The 24,249-nt window shown below is 41.1% G+C and overlaps 3 protein-coding genes across 5 annotated transcripts in view; 1 reads left to right on the top strand and 2 right to left on the bottom strand.

Annotated features, from left to right (window-relative positions):
* The window catches only part of DCAF1 (DDB1 and CUL4 associated factor 1), a 46,399-nt gene extending 37,781 nt beyond the window's left edge, over positions 1-8,618 (top strand). For 2 of the 3 annotated variants that reach the window (XM_032209382.1, XM_032209383.1), the window contains 2 exons: positions 2,808-3,060; positions 6,379-8,618. In XM_032209382.1, the coding sequence (XP_032065273.1) occupies positions 2,808-3,060; positions 6,379-6,437 (312 nt within the window). In that variant the 3' untranslated portion in view covers positions 6,438-8,618. The remainder of the gene's footprint in view (positions 1-2,807; positions 3,061-6,378) is intronic. The other variant, XM_032209384.1, reaches the window with a different exon arrangement.
* Positions 8,619-11,319: 2,701 nt separating this feature from the next.
* On the bottom strand, positions 11,320-15,599 carry RBM15B (RNA binding motif protein 15B). The gene has a single exon (XM_032210960.1). It carries the CDS (start codon positions 14,957-14,959, stop codon positions 12,185-12,187), a length of 2,775 nt encoding a protein of 924 aa, XP_032066851.1. The 5' UTR covers positions 14,960-15,599; the 3' UTR covers positions 11,320-12,184.
* A 754-nt stretch (positions 15,600-16,353) lies between these two features.
* Positions 16,354-23,688, bottom strand: MANF (mesencephalic astrocyte derived neurotrophic factor). The gene is made up of 4 exons (XM_032212029.1): positions 23,484-23,688; positions 21,332-21,459; positions 19,898-20,039; positions 16,354-17,190 (listed from the first exon to the last, which is right to left on the bottom strand). The coding sequence occupies exons 1-4, from the start codon at positions 23,671-23,673 to the stop codon at positions 17,006-17,008; spliced, it is 645 nt and encodes a 214-aa protein (XP_032067920.1). The 5' UTR covers positions 23,674-23,688; the 3' UTR covers positions 16,354-17,005.
* Positions 23,689-24,249: the final 561 nt, after the last annotated feature.

Raw genomic sequence — 24,249 nt, 5'->3', positions numbered from 1 at the left:
TGGTGCATACGGCGCCTGCGCAATGCTCCACCAAGCAGCTGGATCTTTGCGGAGGCTTGCAGAAGCATCACAGGCAAGTACGATGCATGTGTGCGCTCTGCGTGTGGCCATGTGGGTGATGCCGGGGCCGTTCCAACCATACTGGTTGGAAAGGAATCCGGAACCCACCACCGGTATATATGTATGTATTTTCCCATATATGGATGTTTTGAGCTGCCTGTTTATCCCTCAATCTAAGGTGTCTCAAAAGTCTACAGTAATATGAAGATCAGTTTCCGGGACTAAGAGGAATTTAAAACTAAAGATGCTTTAATGAAAATATAATTGACAATGGCAGTTCCTTTTATACAGTTTACCAATAAACTTCCATTATTCAGATATAGTGTGAAATGTGTAGCTTGAGAGGTGGGCTAATCTGGCCCTTTCTTTGTATGGGAATCTCCTTGGCCTCCTTTGGTAGAGCTCAACGAAGTTCTCCCTACTTCAGCTACTTCAGCTGACTGCAGTTCAGCAGTTTGGCTGTTCAAATCCCACCAGGCTCAAGGTTGACTCAGCCTTCCATCCTTCCGAGGTGGGTAAAATGAGGACCCAGATTGTTGTTGGGGGCAATATGCTGACTCTGTAAACCGCTTAGAGAGGGCTGAAAGCCCTATGAAGCGGTATATAAGCCTAACTATTGCTATTGCTATTGCTCCCTACCATTTGATATGGCTGTAGTTGCTAATAGGAACAGAAACTTGCAATTTCATCTAGAAGTTAAACCTCCTCTTCCCCCAGGAATCTTGATGTTTCCCTACTCACAGAACCAGAAAACAGTGTCTAGATCATCTACAGGGGGGAAGCTTTTTATGCGAATGCATGTGCAGTTCTTGTGGTGGTTTGTGGAACTGAAAAGGTGGTTTACTTAGTGACAAGAGATGTACTCTGTAACAACTTAGTATTATTTGGTAACTATAGATTAAAATTGCTCGTTCTGCTTTTAATTTATCAAGTGAGATGACTGAGAAATAAGAAAAGATCAGTTCCCACTAACGTGTATTGCTGGATTATATTGCCAGTCTGAATAGAAATGTTAGAAATGATTATATTGGGGCGTTCCATTTTATGCTTGGTTGTAGGGAAGCAAAGTACAGTGATGCGAATATTTAGTATTTTGAAAAATAATTGGTCAATTAATTGAGATAGTTTTTATTATAAATGCCACTTGTACTGAAGACCCGTAAGGTTTGGCTATGTTGTTAATATCCTTAATGAATTTACATAATTGTTATAGCTTAGCCATTTGCACAACTGAATTGCATTTTAAGTATGACATGTTTTTGGAATGTATGAATCACATTCATCTTGATATATCAATGCAGGGTGAGAAGATGTAGTCTAATGAATAAGATGAAATGATTCCTCCTTTGTCTTTTTAAAAAAGCAGTTATTCTCTTGTTGAAAAGTAATGCTAGTATGACACTGATTGACATATTTTCTTTTACAATTTACAGTTTATACTGTTTTACAAAATAGAATTTGGTTGTTGAATAATTGGAGGAAGGGTCAGCAAGAACCTTTTACTTTGAATGGAAAATATGGGCATGTCTTTTGAGTAGTTAGGGGACTGGAGGCTAAAACATATGAAGAAAGGTTAATTGGATATGTCTAGTTTGATTAAAAAAAGGACTAGGGTTGACATGATAGCACCATTCCAATATCTCAGGGGTTGCCACAAAGAAGAGGGAGTCAAGCTACTCTTCAAAGCACCCGAGGGCAGGACAAGAAGCAATGGGTGGAAACTAATCAAGGAGAGAAGCAACCTAGAACTAAAGAGAAATTTCCTGACAGTCAGAATAATTAATCAGTGGAATGACTTGCCTCAAGAAGTTGTGAATGCTCCAATACTGGAGGTTTTTAAGAAGAGATTGGACAACCATTTGTCTGAAATGGTATAGGGCTTCCTGCCTAAGCAGGGGGTTGGACTAGAAGACCTCCAAGGTCCCTTCCAACTCTGTATTCTGTTATACTGTAGTTTTTTCTAAGATGGAATTCTCCTGATAGAATGGATTATAACATCTCTTATGCTAGTTTAAGATAATTATCTTATCTATTATGCTATGCCAAAGTCATTTACTAGTACATTGTTCAACCAAATTAAAGATGCCCAATGGGTCAGGAACAATACAGTTGAAGGGAGCTAGTGATGGTGGGCAGGTTTCAAATTAAATTCATTGAACTTTGAATCAAAGAGAATTTAATCAGTGGGACAAGTTAACTATGAGTTTTGATGGACCTGAAGTTCAATAGTCAGGATCTAGACCCCTAAATGTAGATTATCATTGATGTATTTCTTCCCTCCCAATTCATTGTGGCCTAGTGATGAGGAGTATAAACTAAGCCCCATATTAATTGTGTTAAATTATGTTTAAAAATCATGGCTCTCATTATGTTTATTGTTGTCAGTATATTCAGCACTGTTTTGATTGGTTGACATAGATAAAAGTTTTGATCTATCATTTAACGTATGTCATAGTTCTTTTAGTTTAGATACTGTATTAAGACACTATAACTGATTGCAATATATTATTTTAGCATTTTTATAAAAGGTGCAGATTTATTGCATTAGTTGTAAGTGCATTATAAGCAAAATAATAACTACCATTACAACTACTACTATACAACATTTGATAGAAACTAGAGAGGGACTTTTCTACACTCTGTAAATGTAATGCTAAGAACGTGACCTGGAATTCTCTCTCCCGGTTTGCTTGTTACCCAGTTCCGGGTTTTATCCTTCTAATGGGGCTTCGGGCATGTCTTTTCAGGAAGAGGAGGAACAGGAAGAGGATGATGATGAAGATGAAGATGATACTGATGACCTAGATGAGCTGGACACTGATCAGTTGCTGGAGGCTGATTTGGAGGAAGAAGAGAACAATGAGAATGCAGGTGAGGATGGAGAAAATGACTTCTCCCCTTCTGATGATGAGGAAGTGGCCAACCTGCTGGAAGAGGGAGACGAAGGAGAAGATGACGACTCTGATGCAGATGAGGAAGTTGAGCTGATCCTTGGTGATAGTAAGTATGCACAGGTCTTCTAGAAATTATTTTGATTCTACGTGATTTATGTAGGCCAATCTAGCCACAAAGTAAAGTGTGACAATAAGGGAGAAAGCAACAAAAACAGAAAATTATGGCAATACCATAAATAACAGAATGAATGATTGTGTGCATTTATTTGATGTGATTCAATCAACTAGGGCCAAAAGGATTATAAAATTTAAAAAAAACCTGAACTTTTTGTTGAATGCAAAGAGGGTGCATGCTGTGCTTTCTGACAGGGAAGCCAGTTCTAGAACATGGGGATCAGTGCTGCCTAATCCTTGTCCCATATGCAGAGGAGAGACTCTCAGCAAGCCCTCTCAAGAGGTTCATAATCTGTGTTGGCAAGGCAGGCCTAAGATAAGCTAGCATTGCATCAGACAAGGCTGTGTGGATCATTACCAGCACTTTGAATTGCACCCCCTTCTTTGGTAGCTATTAGGATCAGTGTTGCCAGATTTTTAAAATATTTTTATCCCATCTTTATTATTTTTATAAATAATTCAAGATGGCATACATACCTATTACGCTTCTTTCTCCTCCTACTTTCCTCACAATAACAACCCTGTGTGGTGAGTTGGGCTGAGAGAGTGACCGGCCCAAAGTCACCTAGCTGGCTTTACTGCCTAAGGCAGGACTAGAATTCCCAAGCTCCTGGTTTCTAGCCTGATATTTTAATCACTATACAAAACGGGCTCCACCCGAGTGCCACAGTATTTTTAGCTGAAGAGCGATTCGGTTTTGGGAGGATTTAATCAGAGCTTATTTCAGCTTATCCACATTCTAACTGCTTTTAGATATAGGGTCAGGTTTTCCATGGTATCTACAGGTTGGCCAAGGGTGGCAATGTATTATTAAGTGTCTTCGGAAACCAATGATGCTGGCAGATGTGTCCTTGGTAGTTTCATATAGATCTTAAATAACATAGTAGAGAGTACCAAAGATGGAGCACCCACATCCTTGATGATAATTTTGCCTTTTCTTGGGAAGAAGATATCCTTCCCCTTGTCTACTTGCTGTGTCTTAGCCCAATCACTATTAATTTTGGACTAGAGAAAGCTATATTAAACATCCAGCACAGGAGAGTCTTTGACTTGAACCTGCCAAAGATAGATTGGGAGTCTCAGACTATTTGCTATTCCAAATAATTGAGCATAAAAAGATACATACAACAGCATTATTCCTGAAGGTGTTGAAGGGGAAGTTCAGTAACACCATGTATTTCAAATGCCTCAATTTGGAGACCACTAAGACTGTTTCAGCCATCTTGCTATGTTGTTCCTTGTACTACATTTCACTCTAGCATTTCCCTCCTGAAGTGCAAGAGATGTTCTTTCTATTGGCTGATTAAGTTACAAAAATCTCCTTGAGAGTTGTTAGGCTTTGTTTAGTTGTGCTTTCTGCTAGAAAGTGCAAAGTTTGAAATGAATGGTCTGGTTAGCTATGCCTTGGGCCGGGCGAACCTTTTTTGGCTCGCGTGCCATAAGCGGGGGGGAGCGCAGAGGAGTCATGCGTGGGCGTGCCACACCTATAATGCAATGTGCAACCCCCTTGCGTGCATGTGCGCATGACAGGCACCCCCCCCATTTTTGCATGCTTTTTTCACCCTCCCCAGGCTCCAGAGGGTTTATAGGAGCCCGGGGAGGGCGAAAACAGCCTCCCCCGCCTCCCTGGAGGCCCTCCAGAGGCTTCAGGAGCTTCCCTGAAGCCTCTGGAGCACAAAAAAATGGCCCTATGGGCACACCAGAAGTTCAGGTACGGACTTCTGGTTTCTTGTTGGGTTGTTTTTTGTCCTCCGGAGGCTTCAGGGAAACTTCCGGAAGCCCCCTGAAGGCTCCGGAGGACTTAAACTGGCCCCACGAGCAAACTGAAGTCCGTTTTCGAACTTCCGATTTGCCTGTAGGGCCGGGGTTTTTTTGTACTCTGGAGGCTTTAGGGAAGCTCCTGAAGCTTCCGGAGAGCCTCCGGGTGGCGGGCTGTTTTTGCCCTCCCCAGGCTCCTATAAAGCCTCTGGAGCCTGGAAAGGGCGAAAAATGGGTTTAAAAAGACTGAACTTAGCTGGCCAGCGTGCGTATGTGCGCTGGCCAGCTGACATGGCAACGCCTCGCGTGCCCTGACAAATGGCTCCATGCGCCCCCTGTAGCACGGATGCCATAGGTTCGCCATCCTGGCTTTGGGTGAAAGACTAATCTTTTTTTTTAACCTGTAACTCCTACATATTAAATAACTCTCATTATTGAGTTATTTTGTATTCATTTTTTTTCTTTGTTTATTGACCATAAATCAGTGTAACACTAGTCCTGATCATAATAGTTATTAAAAAGATAGCAATGGAAAGAATGTGCAATAGAGGAGGAAATTAAAGACATGTGATTAGTTAAAATGTCAAACGAAAACAAGAAAAACAAATGTCTATTTTGAGGTATGTGAGGAGGAAAAAAATAGCACAATAATTCCCTGTCAAATATGACATAGCTTTTTATTGCTTTAAGTTGGTCTAGGAATTTCTGGTAAAATGTTCCACTTTGTATTACCTTTTTGTTGTTGTTGGATTGAAAAAAAAGTTTTAAGAAGGATGTTGCTAGGGGCTTTCCTAGCCTCTTCCACTCGAGTGCACAAATGGAATTTTGTCTCGAAAATTTTTCAATCCTTCATATAAAACCTCTGGATGGATCACCAAATTCTGCCTGAAATGAGATTTATTGGTATAGCTTTTGAAAGTATCTTTATATTTTTATGAATCAAAAATAGCACTCTAGAACAGGGGGCACAAATTTGCGTCATCATGGAGGCATCACATGATGTATTGCTACTTCTTCCCTCCTTTGTTTAACCAGGCATGGGCATGGCCAGTGCGTAACACATCTGGCCTACAGGCCACGAGTTTGATAGCCCTGCTCTAGGGCATTCTTTTCATGAAAAATTCCAGGGGAAAACTATATAACAATTAATAACAACGATGAAAACAAAATAATAGTACTGCCAAATTCTTCATGTTGCAAATGATTCGGTCGTAGAAATTGAACATTTCTCTCTTTCAACAAAACCACAGTATAAAGTAGGGCTGCACTGGTTGGAAATTCTAGGATGGGAATAGATTGGGGAAAGACCATAAAAAGTGTTGTTAATGTCTTCATTCCTTTCAAGTGTAAACCACCTTTCCTGTATCTCTAACAAAAACAAGAAATGTTTCATAGCTGTTTAAATTGTAGTATTTCATGCGGACAAGGTCCTCTTGATTTATCAAGCCTTGATAACTGAATATTTTTAACAACTCATTGGTCACCTTTGCAGCCGACAGCTCAGATAACTTGGATCTGGAAGATGACATAATTTTGTCTCTGAATGAATGAGGCGCAGTCTTCCTCTGGGACTTTGGCAGCAGAGCAGCTCCCGACTCGGAAGCCAGGAGAGCCAATCAAGAGGTGAACACCGAGCACCCTGTCAGCTTCTTCTACTTGGCAGAAATCCAGTCCTTCCAGTTTTCAAGTGGACAGACATGGGCTCAGGATAGGCCCAGAGTCTTTCTACAGAGACCAGGGATTTGGCCTTTATTTTCTCTGCCTTTTTTTTTTTTTTAGTCATTTTTTTTTTAGGCCAAGACACAACTTCTCCAGGAAGACTTCTGAAGATATTTCACAGTATATTTTCTTTGTATAAAGTTCTTTCCTAAAGAACAGAAATAGTTTTATATGAGACAAACAAGCAAAAAAAAAAAAAAGGATAAAAAAAAACCAGGCAGGTATTATAAAGAAGGTGTGACTTTGTAACCTTCTAAAATTTAATTACCCAACTGGATTTCTGGGAGATTAAAAAAAAAATAACAAAGGGCATTTTTACTGAAGAGTGTGGGGGGGGGGAAATGAATCATGGATTGTGAAACAGTGGACGAGTGATTTTTATTTTGAACATGATTTTTTTAATGGAGTTGTTGCTACCTGCTGTGAAAAGGTCATTTATTTTTGGGGGGTCCTATGCCTCTTGTCCTGCCTAAAGCCCAGTGAGGGCTCCTGCTGCAGGAGCCTTGGTGGAGGGCTGAAGGTCCAGTTTGATCTCGTTAAGAACCCGCCGTTGCTGGAGATGAAGGACTCTGGCTTGCAAGTCTCCCTCCACCTATTGCCACACACCCCTTTCTTTTTGACGTTGGCATTTTTAATCCTCTCCCCCCGCCCTGCCCTTCTGCCCTCTGTGAAAATTAAAAATTGAAATCCTTTTTCTTCAATGTAAATTGTATTTATTAAAAAAAAATAAAAAATGAGATTCAAGTCCTGTCTGTTCATAACTCTGAGCTCCTGTCACATTGCTTGCCACCTTGTTCCAAGAGAAGATAATGAAGGCAATAAGTTACTTAAAATATGGGTTATGGAGATAACAAATGCTGCCATATTCATGGGAATATAACTGAAGTACAATGCGTAGTCTTTGAGAAACATTTGAGAGTTGTGTTCTCTGGACTTCTTTAACAAAAGAGCTCACAATGAACTCTTACCAGGAGAATGGTACTTATGGGAGAATTCTGATCTCCAGTTGTGCATGGCCAACGCCAAGATAACTTGAAAACCGAAAAAGTGAACTCTTGCAGAGTTTTCCTTCCTTTCCTTCCCTCCCTCTACAATTAAATCTAAAATTACAGCAACAGTAAGATTGATAAATAATGCAAATACATAAAGATCTATACAGAGGTTGGAGCTGTTGGCTTCTTGTTTCTGGTCTCTGATGTACTTACATTATAGCATCTCTACAAATTTTTGCAGTAGCTCTACAATGTAAATCAGCATTTATCTTCCACTTTGTAGGTAAGAAGTCAAAGCCAAGCAGAGTTTATAGCTCATTCTTAGACATTGCTCCAGCCTTTTTGAATTAAAAACGTTGAGCTTCGTATGTACTGAGGCTTAACCTATGAATAACATCGTTTTTAAAAGTTCACACATTTCCTCTAGTTAGCTTATTCCAAAACATTTTCTTTTAATAAATGAAGATTTTAATTGATTCTGTTTAAAAATTGCATTATGAACACATTTGTTCAATTGACTAGTTCTACGGTTGGAAAGCCTGCTAGACATGCCTTGGCCAGACATGGGTTTAACTTAGTTTGTTCCAGCAAAATGCATATCAGCAGACTGCCTTAATTTTTTTATTTGGCCAAGAGTGGTGCCCCTCCAGTTTTTTTCTTAATAGCTGATTAATCTGGTTTGTATTAATGCGCACGATTAGTCAATCAATGAAATGTTCAAATTTGCTTAGGTGATATGTTCAGTTTAACTAATTAAGATATAGGCAAATTGCTTATCTCAGTTATATAACTGATCTAAACCTTCCTTAAACTTGCCAAATACAAATATAAACAATATGATTAGACTAAACCACATTGCACATTGCAATGCAATATCTAAGGTTTATTCTCTACCTATAGCCATAGTTTAAAAATGTTGCTTTATATAAGCCACTACACCACCATAGGGTAAAAAAGAAATGCAATTTGTTAGTTAGGAAGAATTAATAGAGTGATATGTGTCGTACTATCATATTCCTTATTCAATACAATACAATACAATAGCAGAGTTGGAAGGGACCTTGGAGGTCTTCTAGTCCAACCCCCTGCCTAGGCAGGAAACTCTATACCGTTTCAGACAAATGGCTATCCAACATCATCATTCAGTGTTTGTTCATAGAAGAAGCTTAACTACAAGTTGTAGATAAACAGTCGATTTTGTAAAAATGAAGGTATGAGTTTGTTACAAAGCCACTATTACATGCTAAAGCCAACAAAATATTTGAAATTGAGGTGGTTGTGTAACCTACCAACCCCTAAAAGTAGAGCAAAAACTTCAGAGAGCTGTTTGTACGTTGAAAACATTTGTTCACAGCCTAACCGGACTTCCTTAAACTTTCACCTAATTTGAGCAGATTTACAATCTAGGATCTCAAATGAAATAAATGTAGATGCATGGTGATTAAAAATGCCAGTTTGAGGTAAACAAAATTATGGAATGCTTTACAAAATTGAGATAATTGCTGTATATCTTTACTTCTATTTACAGTAGTTTCCTTTCTAATGCCTTCTAGTCATTGTTGATTCCTGGTAACTGGACAAGTTCCTGTACTTTTCTTGGCAAGCTTTTTCTCAATTGCCATTGCCTGACTGAGTGACAGGCCAAAGGTCACCAGGTTAGCCTTGTGCCTGAGGAGTTACTAGAACTAATGTTTTCCCAGTTTTAGCTAGGGCCTCTGTACTTTCTACTTAGCTTATTTCCCAGGATCAGGTCGTCTCAGATTTCTTAAATACCGTATTTAAAACCATCAAGATTTTGAAGAGGTAAACTTTAAAATATAGTTTTTGCACTCTGCAGGCCTCCCAAAGCCTCTGCACGCCCCCCCCCCCTTCTTTGTGTGTGCAAAAAGCAGGGTGTGCAGAGGCTTTGGGAGGCTTGTACTGCTCCTAGGGGACAAAAACAAGCAAAAAACAGCCCATTTTTTTTGCAAAAAAACCAGTCCATTTTTTGCAAAAAACGGTGTGCAGAGGTTTTGGGAAGCTTGTTGAGTGCTGCTGGGGGCTGGGGCAAGAAACTGCCTATTTTCGCTCGTTTTTGCTCTCCCTAGCAGCACTTTGCAGGCCTCCCAAACCCTCTACGTGTCCATTTTTTGCGAAAAATGGGATGTGCAGGGGTGAGGTTTCGGGAGGCCAAAAATGCTGTATTCAAGTGTATAAGATGCACCCAGATTTTCACCCTCTTTTTTGAGGGGGAAAAAGGTGTGTCTTATATCCAAAAAATACGGTAATTGCTCATACTGTTTCACATCAATAATACAGGGATTGAAGTATAGAAGCCCAAGTAAATGAAATACACTTCATTTTATGTAGGTTTTAAAAAAGAAAAATATGGGTTTAAAATTTACCTCATGGTTATTAATATTACTATTATTTGTATGGCTGCCCAACTCTGGATGGCTCACAACATTAAAATATACATATAAATATTTGGAAATAGCACAAAACAGTTGCCACTTCATGTTATAATATAATTTGCATAGTTTTTAGAAACCTTTTTTCCCCAGAATTGATAAAAAAAACTTCTTTAAAGTCTATTTGCAACACCTTTTATGATTTTCAATGGTTGTACGACAGAAACCTTTCATTAAAATTATTTGCTCGTTGATAGTAGAGAGTGATTTGTTCACGCCAATGCAGTGGGTATCCTGTTTACAGCAATATAGATTACCCTCAACACCATTTAGCAACTTCTATGCAGTAAATTACTGTTACTTGAAATATTCAGGAATATCACCACTGTAAAATTGCATATCAATATGTTCCCGTGACACGTGTTTTCATATTTTAAAGAATTAGCAATTTAGATACAAATGCCTATGACATTGAAAATAAGAAAAACCTTTAGAAGAGCAATGTTTATATTAGATAAACCTATCTTTTTCAACCTTAATGTTATACATTACAACTCGAGAATTTTCAACCAAATGTTTTGTAGTCCCAGCACATCTAGTTTGAAGGAGTCTGATCTCAGTTCCAAACTAGCTGTTTGAACAAGCTTAAGATTTTGGAGTGTGACAATGCTCTTTCTGAGCAAAATCTTGACCTTCAGAGTATTGAAAGCATTCAAAAGAATGGGAAAAGAGAGAGTAGGAATAGATTGCACAAAGTATAGCACCTGTCCTTAGTGTACTTCTTGCTATTCTATGATTCATGTAGCTGCTCAATCATCTACAAGCCTTTCTTCCAACTACCTTCCCATTCTTTTGGGAACGTTTCAAATTTCTTGAGAAGTGAACTGCAACAGTGAATTCTGAAAAGTAACTAGGTTTACAGCTATTTATTAATTGCGTAAGTTAGACACAAGGGAGCTAACCTGGCTGTAGAAGGGGGAGGATTTCATTACATGCTTTTTAAAAAGAATATACATGACACTCCTCACAGGACTACTTCACAAAAAACTATGAAAGTAGTATATTCCAGCAATAGTTATATGCGAATTCATTTGCAATTACAATTTCCAGTCTAAGGTAAAATAGATTTATATGCATTACGTACAACATAATTGTCTGGTAAAGGGTATAGACAAACTAAATCCTGCATTTGTACAGTTGTGATAAGAGTGCTTCAGAATACATCCAAGTAGCACATACATTTGCCTAGCTCCCTTGGATATAAAAAGGGATGCAGTTTAGAATTTGATAGTATTATATAAGATAGTACAAACACTATAAGCAGGCAATTTGTCAAGTTTTGTCTTTTATTTTTGCTGTATTAACTGATGAAGGAACTGAACAACACAATCACATAGATGTTGTTATCAGGTCCTACTCAAGTGCCTGGTTATTTGTCTTCCTGAGAAGCCCATAATTATTACTAGACAGGATATTTAAGAACAGCTTTCAGTTTGCAATATTATAATCAATCCAACAATCAACACAATCAAGAGGAAGAAAAAAGCCCCCAAGGTGCCTCATATTTTTTTTTTATTGCACCAAGAGTTGCAGAGAATTAACTGAAGCTTTTAAGTTTTACACAGCTGTTCTTTGGCTAAGACCACCTTAAAAGCTTTCATCCACCAGGAAAAGGTTGGTCTGAAGGATACACTGACTTTTGTCTTAAAAAAAAAAAAAAGCACTAGCTACCTACCACTGAGGAAAGAAGCAACCAGGCTTCAGTTATTGAAGAAATAAAGAGAGCACAAAACTGGCATAATAGTGTTAAATAGCAGTAGAGTGGAAGAACTGAATTTGGTAAAGTCATTAGCTGTTATATTCTGGAACACAGAGCCAGCCACTGGCAGACTACAGAAACCAGGACACTGCACAAAATTAAAAAAATCCATCAGCGAACAAGGCTTTACTGACAACTTTCCATATATTTTTTAAAAGTAAGAACACGGCAGACAGTGTCACATAGTAAAACAAAATGGGATTCATTAAAATGGGTATTAAAAATATTAGAAACTAATACAATTGTAGAATTCAGTGGGAGGACTCTTAGGGCCTCACTCAAAATAATTGGCCTTAAAAGCAACCAGGCAGTGTGAGACATAAAGAAAACACAGAATCAGAACAAGGGGATAAAGAGGAAATGGATACAGAGTAAATACTAGGCAGTGTCTTTGACTATCACTATCACCATATGTTCTTCTTCTAACTTTCCCAATGTTCTTAGGGCGGACTGGAGGTACTGCTGAGAAAATTCACAAGGAGGAAAAGCATAAAGCATGCCTGTGCTGTCTCTGCCCTTTGCCCCTCCCACAGGAAGGCTGATGACTCCTGCAGCCTGTTTTTGTTTCAAGTAAGAGACCAGGTTCCTGAGAAGCCGTCTTTGTAAGCCAGGCTCCGCCACTGGGAAGGTCCCTTCAGCACTTGCTCCTTGAGCAGCCTGGGTAGCTAGTAACACAGCATAGCCATTAGGGCTCCCTTGCTTGATGCGTCGAGTTACTTCATCCAGTTTGGGTTGATCCAACCGAAGTCTTTGAGCAATCTTAAGCTGTGTTAACTTTCCACCAGACAAATGGTCTTTCAGAAGCCCGTTGATGACTCCCAAGTCTCCTTCAAGAATGTGCATAGATGTAGGGAAGCAGCTGTTTTTAAGGACAAGTAGCCCATTCCAAGCAAGCTGCAGGGTATGGGCATAATCGGATAACGTTTTTAACTTCTTTGTTTCAGATTTGGGCTCTTCATGAGCCTTTGATTCAGACTCACCAGTTCGGTGATTGCGTTCACTGTCTCTTTTTTTAGGCTGAGGAGGATCAGAGGTTTCACGGTGAGGTTTCTCCTCTAATGCATGTCGATTATTCTGCAGCGAGTTATTTTGTTCTTTCTCTGTGGTAGATTCTGTAGTGTGATTCTCCTTCCGAACCCGATCTGGGCTGCGATCTGCTCCTGGCCCACCAGCCTTTGTCCTGGCTCTCTCCTCATATGGCGAATGAGTAGTCCTCCCACGGTCATTGGAAAGGCTACGACGTTTACGCCTTTCCTCCCAGGGCTTGAGAACACTGCGATCACTATCGCTGCCCCAACGTTCTCCACTCCGGCTGCGTGCTGAACGACTGTATGCCTCCAAATTATTTCTGCGCTCTGCATTTTTGAGAGAGCTGGCCCAATCGGCCTCTAGAAAGCTCCTTTCCCTGTCTGAGTAAAGGAGATGAGGAGGAGTCCTATCCCTCACCCTTAAGTCTTGCTCCAGACTCCTGTGTCTGCTATAGCTTTCGGGGAGTAATTCATAGTGTACAGGAAGTGGTGCAGGTTGGTACTGCTGAGGATAGCGGGCTTCCTCAGCTTTAGCAAAATCCACTCTAAGTCTCCTGTCTGGACCGCCCAAAGGAAAGCCTCTCATTTGTGCACAGGCAGCTTGAGCAGCATCCAAACTCTCGTACTGAATATAAGCAAAGCTGTCCCCCTTTACGTAGTCAATAGTCCTAATGCTACCAAAGCGATCAAACTCCCTGGCAAGAGCAGCTAGGGAAGTACTTGGACCAAGGCCACCAACCCAAAGTCGGGTAGTCGGGTTGGCTTTCCCATAGCCAATTTTGATAGGGTTTCTGCCAACAACCCGCCCAGACATGGCAACCTTGGCCCGATGCGCCATGTCCAGGTTTTGGAACTTAAGAAAGGCATAGGCTCCACCTTGACCCCGTGCAGGCCTCTTGATCACCACTTCCTCGATGATACCGTATTTTTCAAAGGCACGCCTGAGTTCCACCTCAGAGACATTGTGATCAAGATTGCCAATGAAGAGATTCCGGGTAGCTCTCTGGTCATCTTCTGGCATTAAATCCTCCTCAGCCACCAAGGGATAGCTGTAAGGACGGCCCCGTTCATCATATAACCCATAGTAATCCAGCACCCTTTCCCTTTCTCGAGAAAGTCCCAAGGCAACAGCTTCCAAGGCAAATGCTGCTGCTGCAGCTTGAGCGTGTCGAGGTCTAGGCTCTCTCAGCAAAGGGCTGGCAACAGGAGACAGCGATCTCTGTTTATATGGATAAACACCATGGATAGGAGGGAGAAATGCCAAGGGTTCAGGAGAGGGGGTAGGTGGAGGAGTACGGCTCCGGCGGCCCCCTCGCAGGTACACAGGCTCCACCTTCAGAGGCCGATCATAAAGGAGAAGCTGCCGGGCTCTGGCGTGCCGTCGAGCATCACGGGCATCTGCCGGGTGCCTGAAGTTAACGTAAGCAACACGGCCAAGTTCAGGTGTGTGGGACAGCTTGACGCTAATGTCACTGGCACCGCCGCTAGCGAATCTCTGGAACTGGCGAAAGAGGCCATCCTCCAGCAGCTGGTCAGGTAAGGCTGGGCCCAGGCCACTCACTAGCAGAGTCTTGTAGTCGCTGGAGCCAGGAGGCTCACCTGCCAGAGTCACCCCTGCCGGCAAGCCAAGGCCAGGGGCCAAAAGGAGCGACGGGGCTGCCACGGGTGGAGGCCCACCCAGAAGCAAGGAAGGGGCGACCACCGCCGCAGCGGTCACTTTGCTCTTGGCGAGCCCCAGCGCCCGAGAAGACGAGGATGGGGTAGGCGGGACGGCAGGGGCCGCGGCGGCGACGGTTTGGCTGCTGCTGGTCCTGGCGCTAGAGGAGGCTGCGCGGTGGTTCGAATCGCCTCCGCCTCCCGGCCGCTCCTCCCCGCGATGGCTCCGCGAGCTGGAACCGCCAGCGGCAGGCTTGTCCCGACTGCTGCGCGACGAGGCGGAGGTGGAAGCGGATGACGAGGAGGAGGCGCCCGAACTCCGGTGTGGGCCCCGCCGGCTGCTGCTGCCGCCGCCACTGCCGACACCGCTGGCGCTGCTCTCGCGCTCTCGAGGCCTTTTCGTGGAGGAGGCGCCACGTGTGCCCCCGGACCCGCCCGGGCTGGAATCCCGCTCGGTCGCCCGCTTCATGGCTTCAGGGCCCGCGATTCAAGAGGCGCCTCCGGCGGCAGCTGCCATCTTGGACAAAAGGGAACGAGCGAAGGCGGCTCTGCCCAGTTGCCGCGCCGTGCGCTTCTTCGACGTCATCATCCTGCGCCCATCAGCGTTAGAATTAGGCGGCGCGGGTGGCTGTCTCGCGCCGTGCTCCTTTATCGCCCCGCGAGCGGCGTCCCGCCTGGCTCTCTGTGGCAGACGTTCGCGCTGGTCTTTTCGCTCCTGCGGACCAGGGAGCGGAGCCGTACAGCGGGCGACCGAGGGCTGGGAGCATCGGGTCAGGACTCCGAGGACAATGCGCTGCAGGTCGCAGACTTAAATACTGCCAAGCCTTGGCCTGGGGGATTGGGCGCCTGTTTTGATATAAAACTGCAGTGATAGCCAGTTAGAATCGCTAACTTAGAGGCACACAGGCTTCAGCTCCAAGTACTGTACGCAACTCTCGGATCGCCAGAATGGACGAGATCATAAAGTAAAAGTTGTGTTACGGCTTTTTAAAAACAAGAGGAATGGTCAGTTATTATGAAGGCAGTTATTAAACTGATCCGACAGAATTTCACTTCCCGTTTTTTCTAAACGACTGATTCTTTCGGAGATGCACCGAATTACTTGAATAGCTTGCAGCTGCAGTTTCAAGCCTATTAAAAGGGAATTACTATCCTGTTTAATGAAAACAAGAACGACCTTTTTCAAAAGTGTTTTTAACATCAGTTAAAGTTTAGCAGGACAAAGTAAAATCTAGTCTTTTTAGTTTAGCCTGTCTGTCATGCAGACACTCATAACTTAATAGGCTCATTTTATTTCTTCAAATAAGGTTTGTAACAATTTGTGTATGCTGTTTTCAGATTCAGTTTCTAATGATTCATTGCATGTAGGCCATCACATCCAATCTTATAAATTCCAATATAAAAAACCTTATAAAGACCTGATGATCAGGTTCACAACACCTATTTTTCAATATTATTTCAAAATATGTATGAAATAAAAGTTCCTGTAGAGGTGGCTTACTGTTTTCCCATTAGTTTCCGGTGATATAACATTCTGCAAAATGTCCTGTCCAATAGCTGTTCCCTGCCAAACCTGTCCAAATCATCCCACATCAAACAAAGGAACTGGAACTCCTGTATATATTTAAAACCCAGAGGGGCTTTCCTGAACAAAACTAACAATTCTGAACAGTTGTTTCGTTTTGTAACACCTCAGTGTTTTCACACTTACATTAGTCAAAAATAAACAAAATTCTTGTTTACAACGATGTTTTTCTCAAAAATGAATCACACGGATTTAATTCCATCCTGAGCAGAAAAAAACTTAAATTGATACAATCTGAAATGCCGGTTACCCAGAACTAAGAGTCAGCACAACACAAGTTGCTTTAACAGTTTATATTATGTGCATCATATGAAAGTAGAACTCATCCTCTTTAAAAAAGTGTACATCAGTATATCTTCCCCTTCTGCCACTGCATATTTGTAGTTGAATAAGAAAGGATTGTCATATGTACTGACAGTGGAAATAAAGACAGAATGGACACCTTTCTTATTCAGAAAAATTAACTCCTGTGAAAGATGTGCAAGACGAGCACTTAAAATATTTAATTTGGATATGTAATAAAAGTGTTCAGCATTTTAAAGAATGGAATGTAGAAAGACAGTAATAACAGCAAATGCAAGCTATACTGTCTCTTAGGTCATCTTCAAACCATTGTTACTTAGGTAGTGCTGGAAAAGTGCAAGATTCAGTCATGACACTAACTAATGCCAATTCTTTTAGTTCAACTGACACTAGATTTCATAACTTTTATTTAAAAATCCCATATGTATGTCAAAGTCTTATAATAAATCAAAAACAATAGAAATAAAAACTTAAGACATGACGAGGCATCTGAACCAGCATTGCAAGAATCCCTTCAATTTGATACTTGAAACCCAGTTAAATAAGTTACAAAAAACAGCTTTCCGGGAAAGAAAAAGTTTAACGTAGTTTGTGTATCTTGCTAATTGATAGAGGTCACTATGGTGGTCAGAGATCTGTCCGCGAACTGGCTGCTTTTGGTGCATATTTAGGCATCAGTTCATTGATTTTACGAATGTAATCTGATTTTTCTGCACAGCCCTTGCATGTTTCACCCCAGTCGTCTAGAATTTTTTTCAATTCTTTGACTCTCAGCTTCTTCAGGTCTACAGTACTCAGGTCAATCTGTTTATCTGTGAAAAAGAAGTACATATTAATATATGATGCATTAACTGTCCAAGTGTTAGATGATTAATTTATATAATCTGTTTCCTGATGCCAATCATTATTCAGCACTTGATCTTGCATATGGTAAGACAATGATGAAAGTTATTCCTCAAATTTGTCCACTATTTCCCCCTTTTTGTATCTTTTGTTGAAAAAAAAAAGATATACTTACTGGAGATTATAAAAGCATATTGTTATTGTTGGCCCGTTTTTTTGTCAAAAGAAGGGCATGGATAGCCCTTAGGAGGCTTACAGAGTGCTCCTGGGGTGGGGGGCAAAATTGAGCAAAAAACGCCCTGTTTTTTGCTCATTTCTGCCCTCCCCAGCCCCAGGAGCACTCTGAAAGCCCCCTAAAAACTATGCATACATTTTGGTGAAAATGCTGTATTCAGTGTATAAGAGGCACCCAGATTTTCAGCCTCTTTTGAGGTTCCACCACAAAATCGCGTTCGACTAAAGCGCGCTCGACGAAACTGTGTACCTGACGTCATCAGTGTGAGACGAAAAAAGCACGCTGTGAGCGCTAAAGCTAAAATTAACCCCGAAACCTAAACCTAACCCCCCGAAACCTAACCCTAAACCTAACCCTTAACCTAACGCTAACCCTAAACCTAACCCTAACCCTAACCCTTAACCTAACCCTAACCCTTAACCTAACCCTAACCTTAACTTGAATCGGCTTGCTTTCAAAGCGCTTTTTAAAGCGCCCTTTTTTCTCCGCGGTCGCTGTTGTCGCGCTGCTGATGACATCAGCGACGCGCTTTAATCGGGCGCACTTTAGTGGACCACGGTTTTGTCGTGCCACGTCTTTTGAGGGGAAAAGGTGCGTCTTATACTCCGAAAAATATGATAGGTACTCCTCAACTTACAATTCATTTACTACAACAGCACTGAAAAAAGTGGTTTTCGTCCATTTTTCACACTTACAACAATTGCAGAATTACCACAGTCAAAATTTGGGTGCTTGGCAACTGGTTCATATTTATGACGGTTGCAGTGTCCAGGGGTAATGTGATAAACTTATATGATTTTCTGACAAGCAAAGACAATGGGGAAGCCAGATTCACTTAACTTACTAACTTTAGCAACTGCACTTAGCAACAGAAATTTTGGACTCAATTGTAATCATAAGGCAAGGACTACTTGTACTAGATTTGGGCTCAAAATAAATTGTTAATGTGTTTTTAGTAGATTTCTAGTATTGTAAAAAATGCTCTTTAAGAGCATCCAAACCTGCAACTGATACAGAATGTGGCAGCACAGGCAGTTATACATGCTCCTAAATCAGCACACATTATACCTCTGCTCTACAAGCTGCATTGGTTACCAGTATGTTTCCAGGTTCAATTCAAGGTGGTGGTAATGACCTATCAAGGCCTACACTGCATGGGGTTAACTAAGGACCTGTCACTGCCTAATTATATCTACCATCCTATTGGGACCAACAGGAGAGGCACTTTATGGGTCCTATCTACAAGACTGTCATCTCCATGGACCAAGGAAGAAAGCATTTTCTGCCATGGACCTCACTCTATGGAACATCATTCTCCTGAAACTCCGATTGGTCCAAACCTCCTGGCTTTTAGGAAGGCCCTAAAATCTGCTGCTGTTCTTGGGTGTCTGGAAATGGTGGAGGGCTTTTATAATGGCCTGTTGAGCTTATGTAAAGATGGTTCTGCTACTGATCATCATAATTGTTTTTTTTTAATTATTACTGATGGTTTTACATGTTTATATACTGTTTTAGCTTGCTTTTAATGGACTGCTGTTGTTAACCTGATGTAAGCTGCTAAGACTCATTTCAGATGAGAGGGTGGCCATACACATAAAACATATTATTACTATTATTCCCAAACATTACCAATTTGGTAATGAAATAAGTGTATCTTTTAGCTGATAAACAAAGAATTGTTGTATTTACTTGGAATATATTTTATTCAATGAGGCTTATTCTTAGTATTTTTTCTATTATCTTTATCCTACAGTATTTTCAATGTTTAAACTAGATCTTTTTACTTCTCTGACAGTACAATCACTTCAAGTGATCCAATAAAGCAAAATACTGGAATAGTGATGACAGAAAAATAGATATTCTTCAGAGTTCACTACCACAAAATATTATATCTTAAGGAGGAAACAAATTCATGAAGGATACAAAATAATTCTATGTCGTCTCTAAATCACTGCATATATTTTGAACATTTCTGTGACACTATTACTACATTAGTATAATTATTACTAATACTGCTCTGTGCATGTCTGCATTTGGACTGTTGTGAATAACAAGTAGTACATAAATATACAAGTAGTCTCCCTTGAATCGAGTTCTGCTCCAGATGTTATGGCTTTTTATTTGGTTAACAACAGTTTGTAAATGATTAGTACTGCAACCTTTGGGGATGATTTATTAGCTTCGCAGTTTACCCTACAATCCTGGGAGTTCTTGCGGTCTTCCAAATATTAAGCAAGCCCAATCCTATTTAATTTTTTAAGCATCAGCTAAATCCATCTAGCTATGACGAACTGCTGTGATTTGCAAATATAGTGAAGTATCTTTTAGTCTGTGAATCTTAACTGTTGAAAGAAAATGTTGTAGTTGGAGGGTTTTCAATGCAATCCAGCATTTCTGTAATGTTATCACTTATTCCATAACCAACATTTAACTGTACTCACCATATTTCAGCTCACAGATCTGAGTATCTTTCTTTTTCAGCTTCTCACAAATCTTCTCAACAGGGATATGATGACTTAGAGGTTTTGATACCTCATTAGTTATTTTGGTGGCTGCATCACTGGTTGCTCCAATGTAATAACACTAGAAGGAAAACAGCGAAAGAAATCAGGACATTTAAAAAAAAGAATCAGGCATCTTTTGAGCATCTATAAAATTTATCAGAAGCATAGATAAAACTCAAAGTAATTCTCCCTTTGTTTTCTGATAGAACACTTCAGCATTGTGTGGTTCTTCCTTTTATTGAAAGCAACTAAAAACTAGGAAGACCCTTGTTTCATTATAAAATATTATAGTGATATATTGCTACTTAGTTTTATTTAGTTACTTATTACTACTGTTAACCTTTTAAAATAAATATTAATGGTAACATTTTTTGAAGCTAAGATAAAAAGAAAACTAGGATGACCTAGTGGCTAGTTTAAGATTATGTGCAATGTGGGAATTCTGCATTCTTTTTTTCCTAAGTTAACAAGCCTTGCTTTAGTACCTAAAGTAAATAAGAACATCTGAATGTAATCAATCCCTTGTTTTCAAACAGATAAATAATCAATACAGAGAATTCAGAAGTGATATTGTTAAATAAAAAAGGGATGTAAGCATTACTTGTAGTAGCTAGTTTTCTCAAAATAAATTAAGTCATTTCAAATCAGGTAACTCCAAGAATACTTCTGGAAACATTGCTCATAAGAACCTAGTTGTAATTTTTCTCAGGAATGTTTTCCATAATTTAGGTGGGTGTGCCAGTTCAACTTCTTTTCTAGAGAATTTACAATCACACATGCTCCATAGATCAAGTAAAATTGATCATTATCCACTGCTTGCATTTACAAAATATTTTCTAGGGTGGATTTCTTTTTCTTGTATTATTCTGTTCCTGTTGAATTTGCTACTTCCTAATTTGTTACCTAATCTAATTCAAAGTGCTAACTAAACCATAAAAAGATCTAGGGGTAGAGACTCTCCCATGATGACAGGCTTTAACCCCTCAGTGTGCAAGACATACCATATTATATATGCTGTTAGTTGGTCCATCTCTATTGCAATGCCTGGGTTCAGGATAAGCGTAATATGGCTGGACTGATTCTTAATGCTATTTCAATGCATACAAAACTATCTTCTGAGCAATGCCAACGTTATTTTCTTTTTAAAAAGAGTTGGATTTTTTACAATTGAAAATGTTAATCTTAAACAACATGCTGCTTGTGTAAAGTTTCCACTATAAATAATTCAAATATCCTTTTCCCATTGGTTCTCAGTAGCAAACTTACTAAACTAAATTTTGTCTTATAAGCAATGTAATATTTCCACCAACTTCACACTGCTTAAAATATGACTAATTGACTGAAAACTCAAAATTTATTATTAATGCTTACAAAACGGTTTTCTTTGCCTTTTGCCTCTTTACAGAATTTCAAAAGTTCTTTTTCAATACTGTTTGGTGTGAACTCAACATTCTTCTCTTGTAGAGCTTGATAGAAGGTTCTCAGGAATGACACACACACTATGAAGGGGAAAAAGACAATGATAACTTTATTAAGAATTTAAAGGGTTTAAAAAATGAAAAAGAACATTAATGCAGAAAATAAGTTACTGGGGGGGGGGAACATTCAGATGATGTATTAGTGCAGCAAAAAGCAGTGGGATAATGTAAGTACTATAAGCAATAAACATCGCTGCAGCACTCCAGCCTTACTCCATGACATCAAGTATCTTAGTACTTGACTGCATTTGCTCATCTGTAAGCCTTGTTGTTTTTCAAAAAGGAAAAACAAGGCAGTAGGCAAAGTAATGCTTCTTAAACAGAATGAAGTATGGTACATAAAATGCTATCTTGTGAAAAAAAGAAAAATATTTTGTTCATTGTAATTTTGTTAAGTTTATAACATTGTTTTTAAGCCACATAATTTCTATTTATATTATCAAAGTATTCATTTTTAATTTATATTTGGATAGCAGAAATCTTTTTAGTTTTTCAGATTTGGCAACCAAATGAACAACTATGCTCATTTTCTCACATTATAAAAATAGGAGACTTTTAGAGAAAAATAAAATATTCGTATCTCAGTCAGCATCTTCCATTTCCAGACTGTTAAACTTTCCAGAAGGCAAAGGAAAGAAACAGTGTGTCCTTTGAAAGAGAAGTGATATACGATACCACATCTTGCTTCATAGCACGCCCAGTGGTTATAAGAATTAATACACATTCCTTTAATTGTTCTAAAAGATACTGGCTGGTCAAATTCCTACTTTTCTCTTTTGAGAGATAGCAACTAAGAGATGCTCGTTTCTGAAATGCAAAAGATTTTAAGGAAAGCTACATACTCTTTCCTAGAAACCATTGTCAGAAATCCCAAATGTGTTCTGATTTACTGCATTATCAGTGTAGTTATAACACATTAAGCAGTTAACAAAATGTAGTTATTTTTGTAATGCTTAAACTACTGAAAAGGCTGTCACTAATTTTAATTCAGGTTTGATCATGGAACAAAGTTAGTGTAAGTGAAAGTAACTGACCAACCCATAGGAAGTGTAAAACAATATAGAACCAGGAAACCCTGGACGTTCACTTTATCACACCTGATTTAATTTATTTTGAGTTATTCAATAACTCAGAGCAGTTCAGACAGGGATCCCCATACCCGGAGGTCGTTTTGGTTTTGAGTATATGAATAGCCCCAAATCACTCATGAAGTTTCGAAAGTTAAGAGTGGGCTTGAACTTGGGTTTCCTGGCTCCTAGTCCTACATTATGCAGTACAGAATACCTCCCACCCCCAAAAGGGAAATACTCTTCAAGCTAGTAATCACTTACAAAAAAAGAACAAAGAAGATCCAGGACTGTCTCTTGCACTTTAGTGATTGACACAGCAGATACATATTTCAGTCGCCTTAAATCCCAAACTCAAGTTTAGAGGAAAGTTAGTTGCAGTGATGTCTCTTTACTAGCAGGTGCGAAACTAACGCTTTTCGCCTCAGAGAAATGCTGCCTAAAAACTTAACATTTTCCAGAAATCCCAAACTCCTCTTTCTTCTTGCCTCAATCCTGACAGCAGCCCATCTCCCCGAGCCGGGGCCTTCGGATCAGTGGCACTGTAATGGCCCACAGCCCTAAATCGCGGCCTTTCCCACTTTGTGAAGAGGCTTCAGGAGGCAACTTCGCAAAGCCGGCTTCCTTCCTTCCAACGGGATCAGGGACACCAAGCAGCGGGCCCCCACCCTGTCGCCGGAAGATTATCATTTTCAAAATAATCCAGATTTATATTTTGGGCAGGTATACTAAGCTCAACAACAATCCCTCGAGGTAGCTCACATCCCTCCCGGGGATGGAAGACGAAGCCCGTGGGAGGCGGGAAAGCTCTGCCCCGATCCACCCTCGCTCCAATGGGAGCGGAGGCGGGTAGGCTGAGGCGCTTTCGGCTCGCTTCTGCCGTTCCCGCTCCAACCAGCGGAGCCCCGGTAGTCCCACGATCTCCACGGCTGACTGTTGCCGCCTCACAAGACCCTCGCTCGGCGAAGCCAAACTCACCTTCGCAGTCTCCCTCGCGCAGAGCGTGGCTGACTCCGGGGAGCAGGATCAAGGCCAGCGCCGCCCAGAGCCCGTTAGCCGCCCGCATCCTCCTTCCACCGAGCCCGAAGCGACCGCTCACTCGGCTCACACTCAGCCCCTTCACAGCCGGCACCTTGACGACGCACTTGCCGCCCACTCGGAACCTCATTGGCTGCTTCCCCCTCTTTCCGCTCTACATTAGAGGCTTTCGTTGGACCATTCTATAACAAGCCTCCACGCTGCTTCTCTTGGTTGGCCCAGCCGTTTTCAGGACGGGCGAGTTGGCGGCCGCCGATTGGACGAGCTTTTCCGAAGGAAGACGAGAGGCGCGCATGTGCCACTAGGCCGTAACCAATGCCGGATCTCTAGCGACGTGGAAGGCAGTCGCGCCGAGCAAAGGATTCGGGAATCCCAGCCCGCGAACGTTCGGGGCGGCATTCTCGCGCGTGGCGACGACCTCCTGTTGGCTCCGCAAAGCCAACGCGGAGTAAGGAATCCCCTTGCTCTCGCCCACTCTGGAGTTGCAGCCCCGGACGGTGACTCCCCCGCCCCTAAGTGTGGGAGCCCTCATTGTGAATGAAGGGCCGCTCTACTGCTCTCATCAAGCAGCCTCGTTGCAAGTGGACCGCCTTAAACGGCCTTCCAGTCCCATAACGCCGCCAGTCACAGTCCAGCACGGCCTTCCAGTTCCCATAACGCCGCTTTCGGGAAGGCTCCTTGGTGTTAAGGGGATTATAGGTGCATA

Source organism: Thamnophis elegans, chromosome 2, assembly GCF_009769535.1.
Source record: "Thamnophis elegans isolate rThaEle1 chromosome 2, rThaEle1.pri, whole genome shotgun sequence".
In the NCBI taxonomy this organism is placed as follows: Eukaryota; Metazoa; Chordata; class Lepidosauria; order Squamata; family Colubridae; genus Thamnophis; species Thamnophis elegans.
This window is presented reverse-complemented; position numbering and strand designations above follow the sequence as displayed.

Bases quoted from the DNA above. Each gene is read 5' to 3' on its own strand.
- MANF (XM_032212029.1), bottom strand. From the start codon at position 23,673: ATGAGGTTCCGAGTGGGCGGCAAGTGCGTCGTCAAGGTGCCGGCTGTG. The intron at 21,460-23,483 runs GTGAGTTTGGCT...TCCCCTTCATAG, and splicing joins GCGCGAGGGAGACTGCGAAG to TGTGTGTGTCATTCCTGAGA. The intron at 20,040-21,331 runs GTAAGCATTAAT...TTTTCCTTCTAG, and splicing joins AAGGCAAAGAAAACCGTTTT to TGTTATTACATTGGAGCAAC.
- RBM15B (XM_032210960.1), bottom strand. From the start codon at position 14,959: ATGAAGCGGGCGACCGAGCGGGATTCCAGCCCGGGCGGGTCCGGGGGC.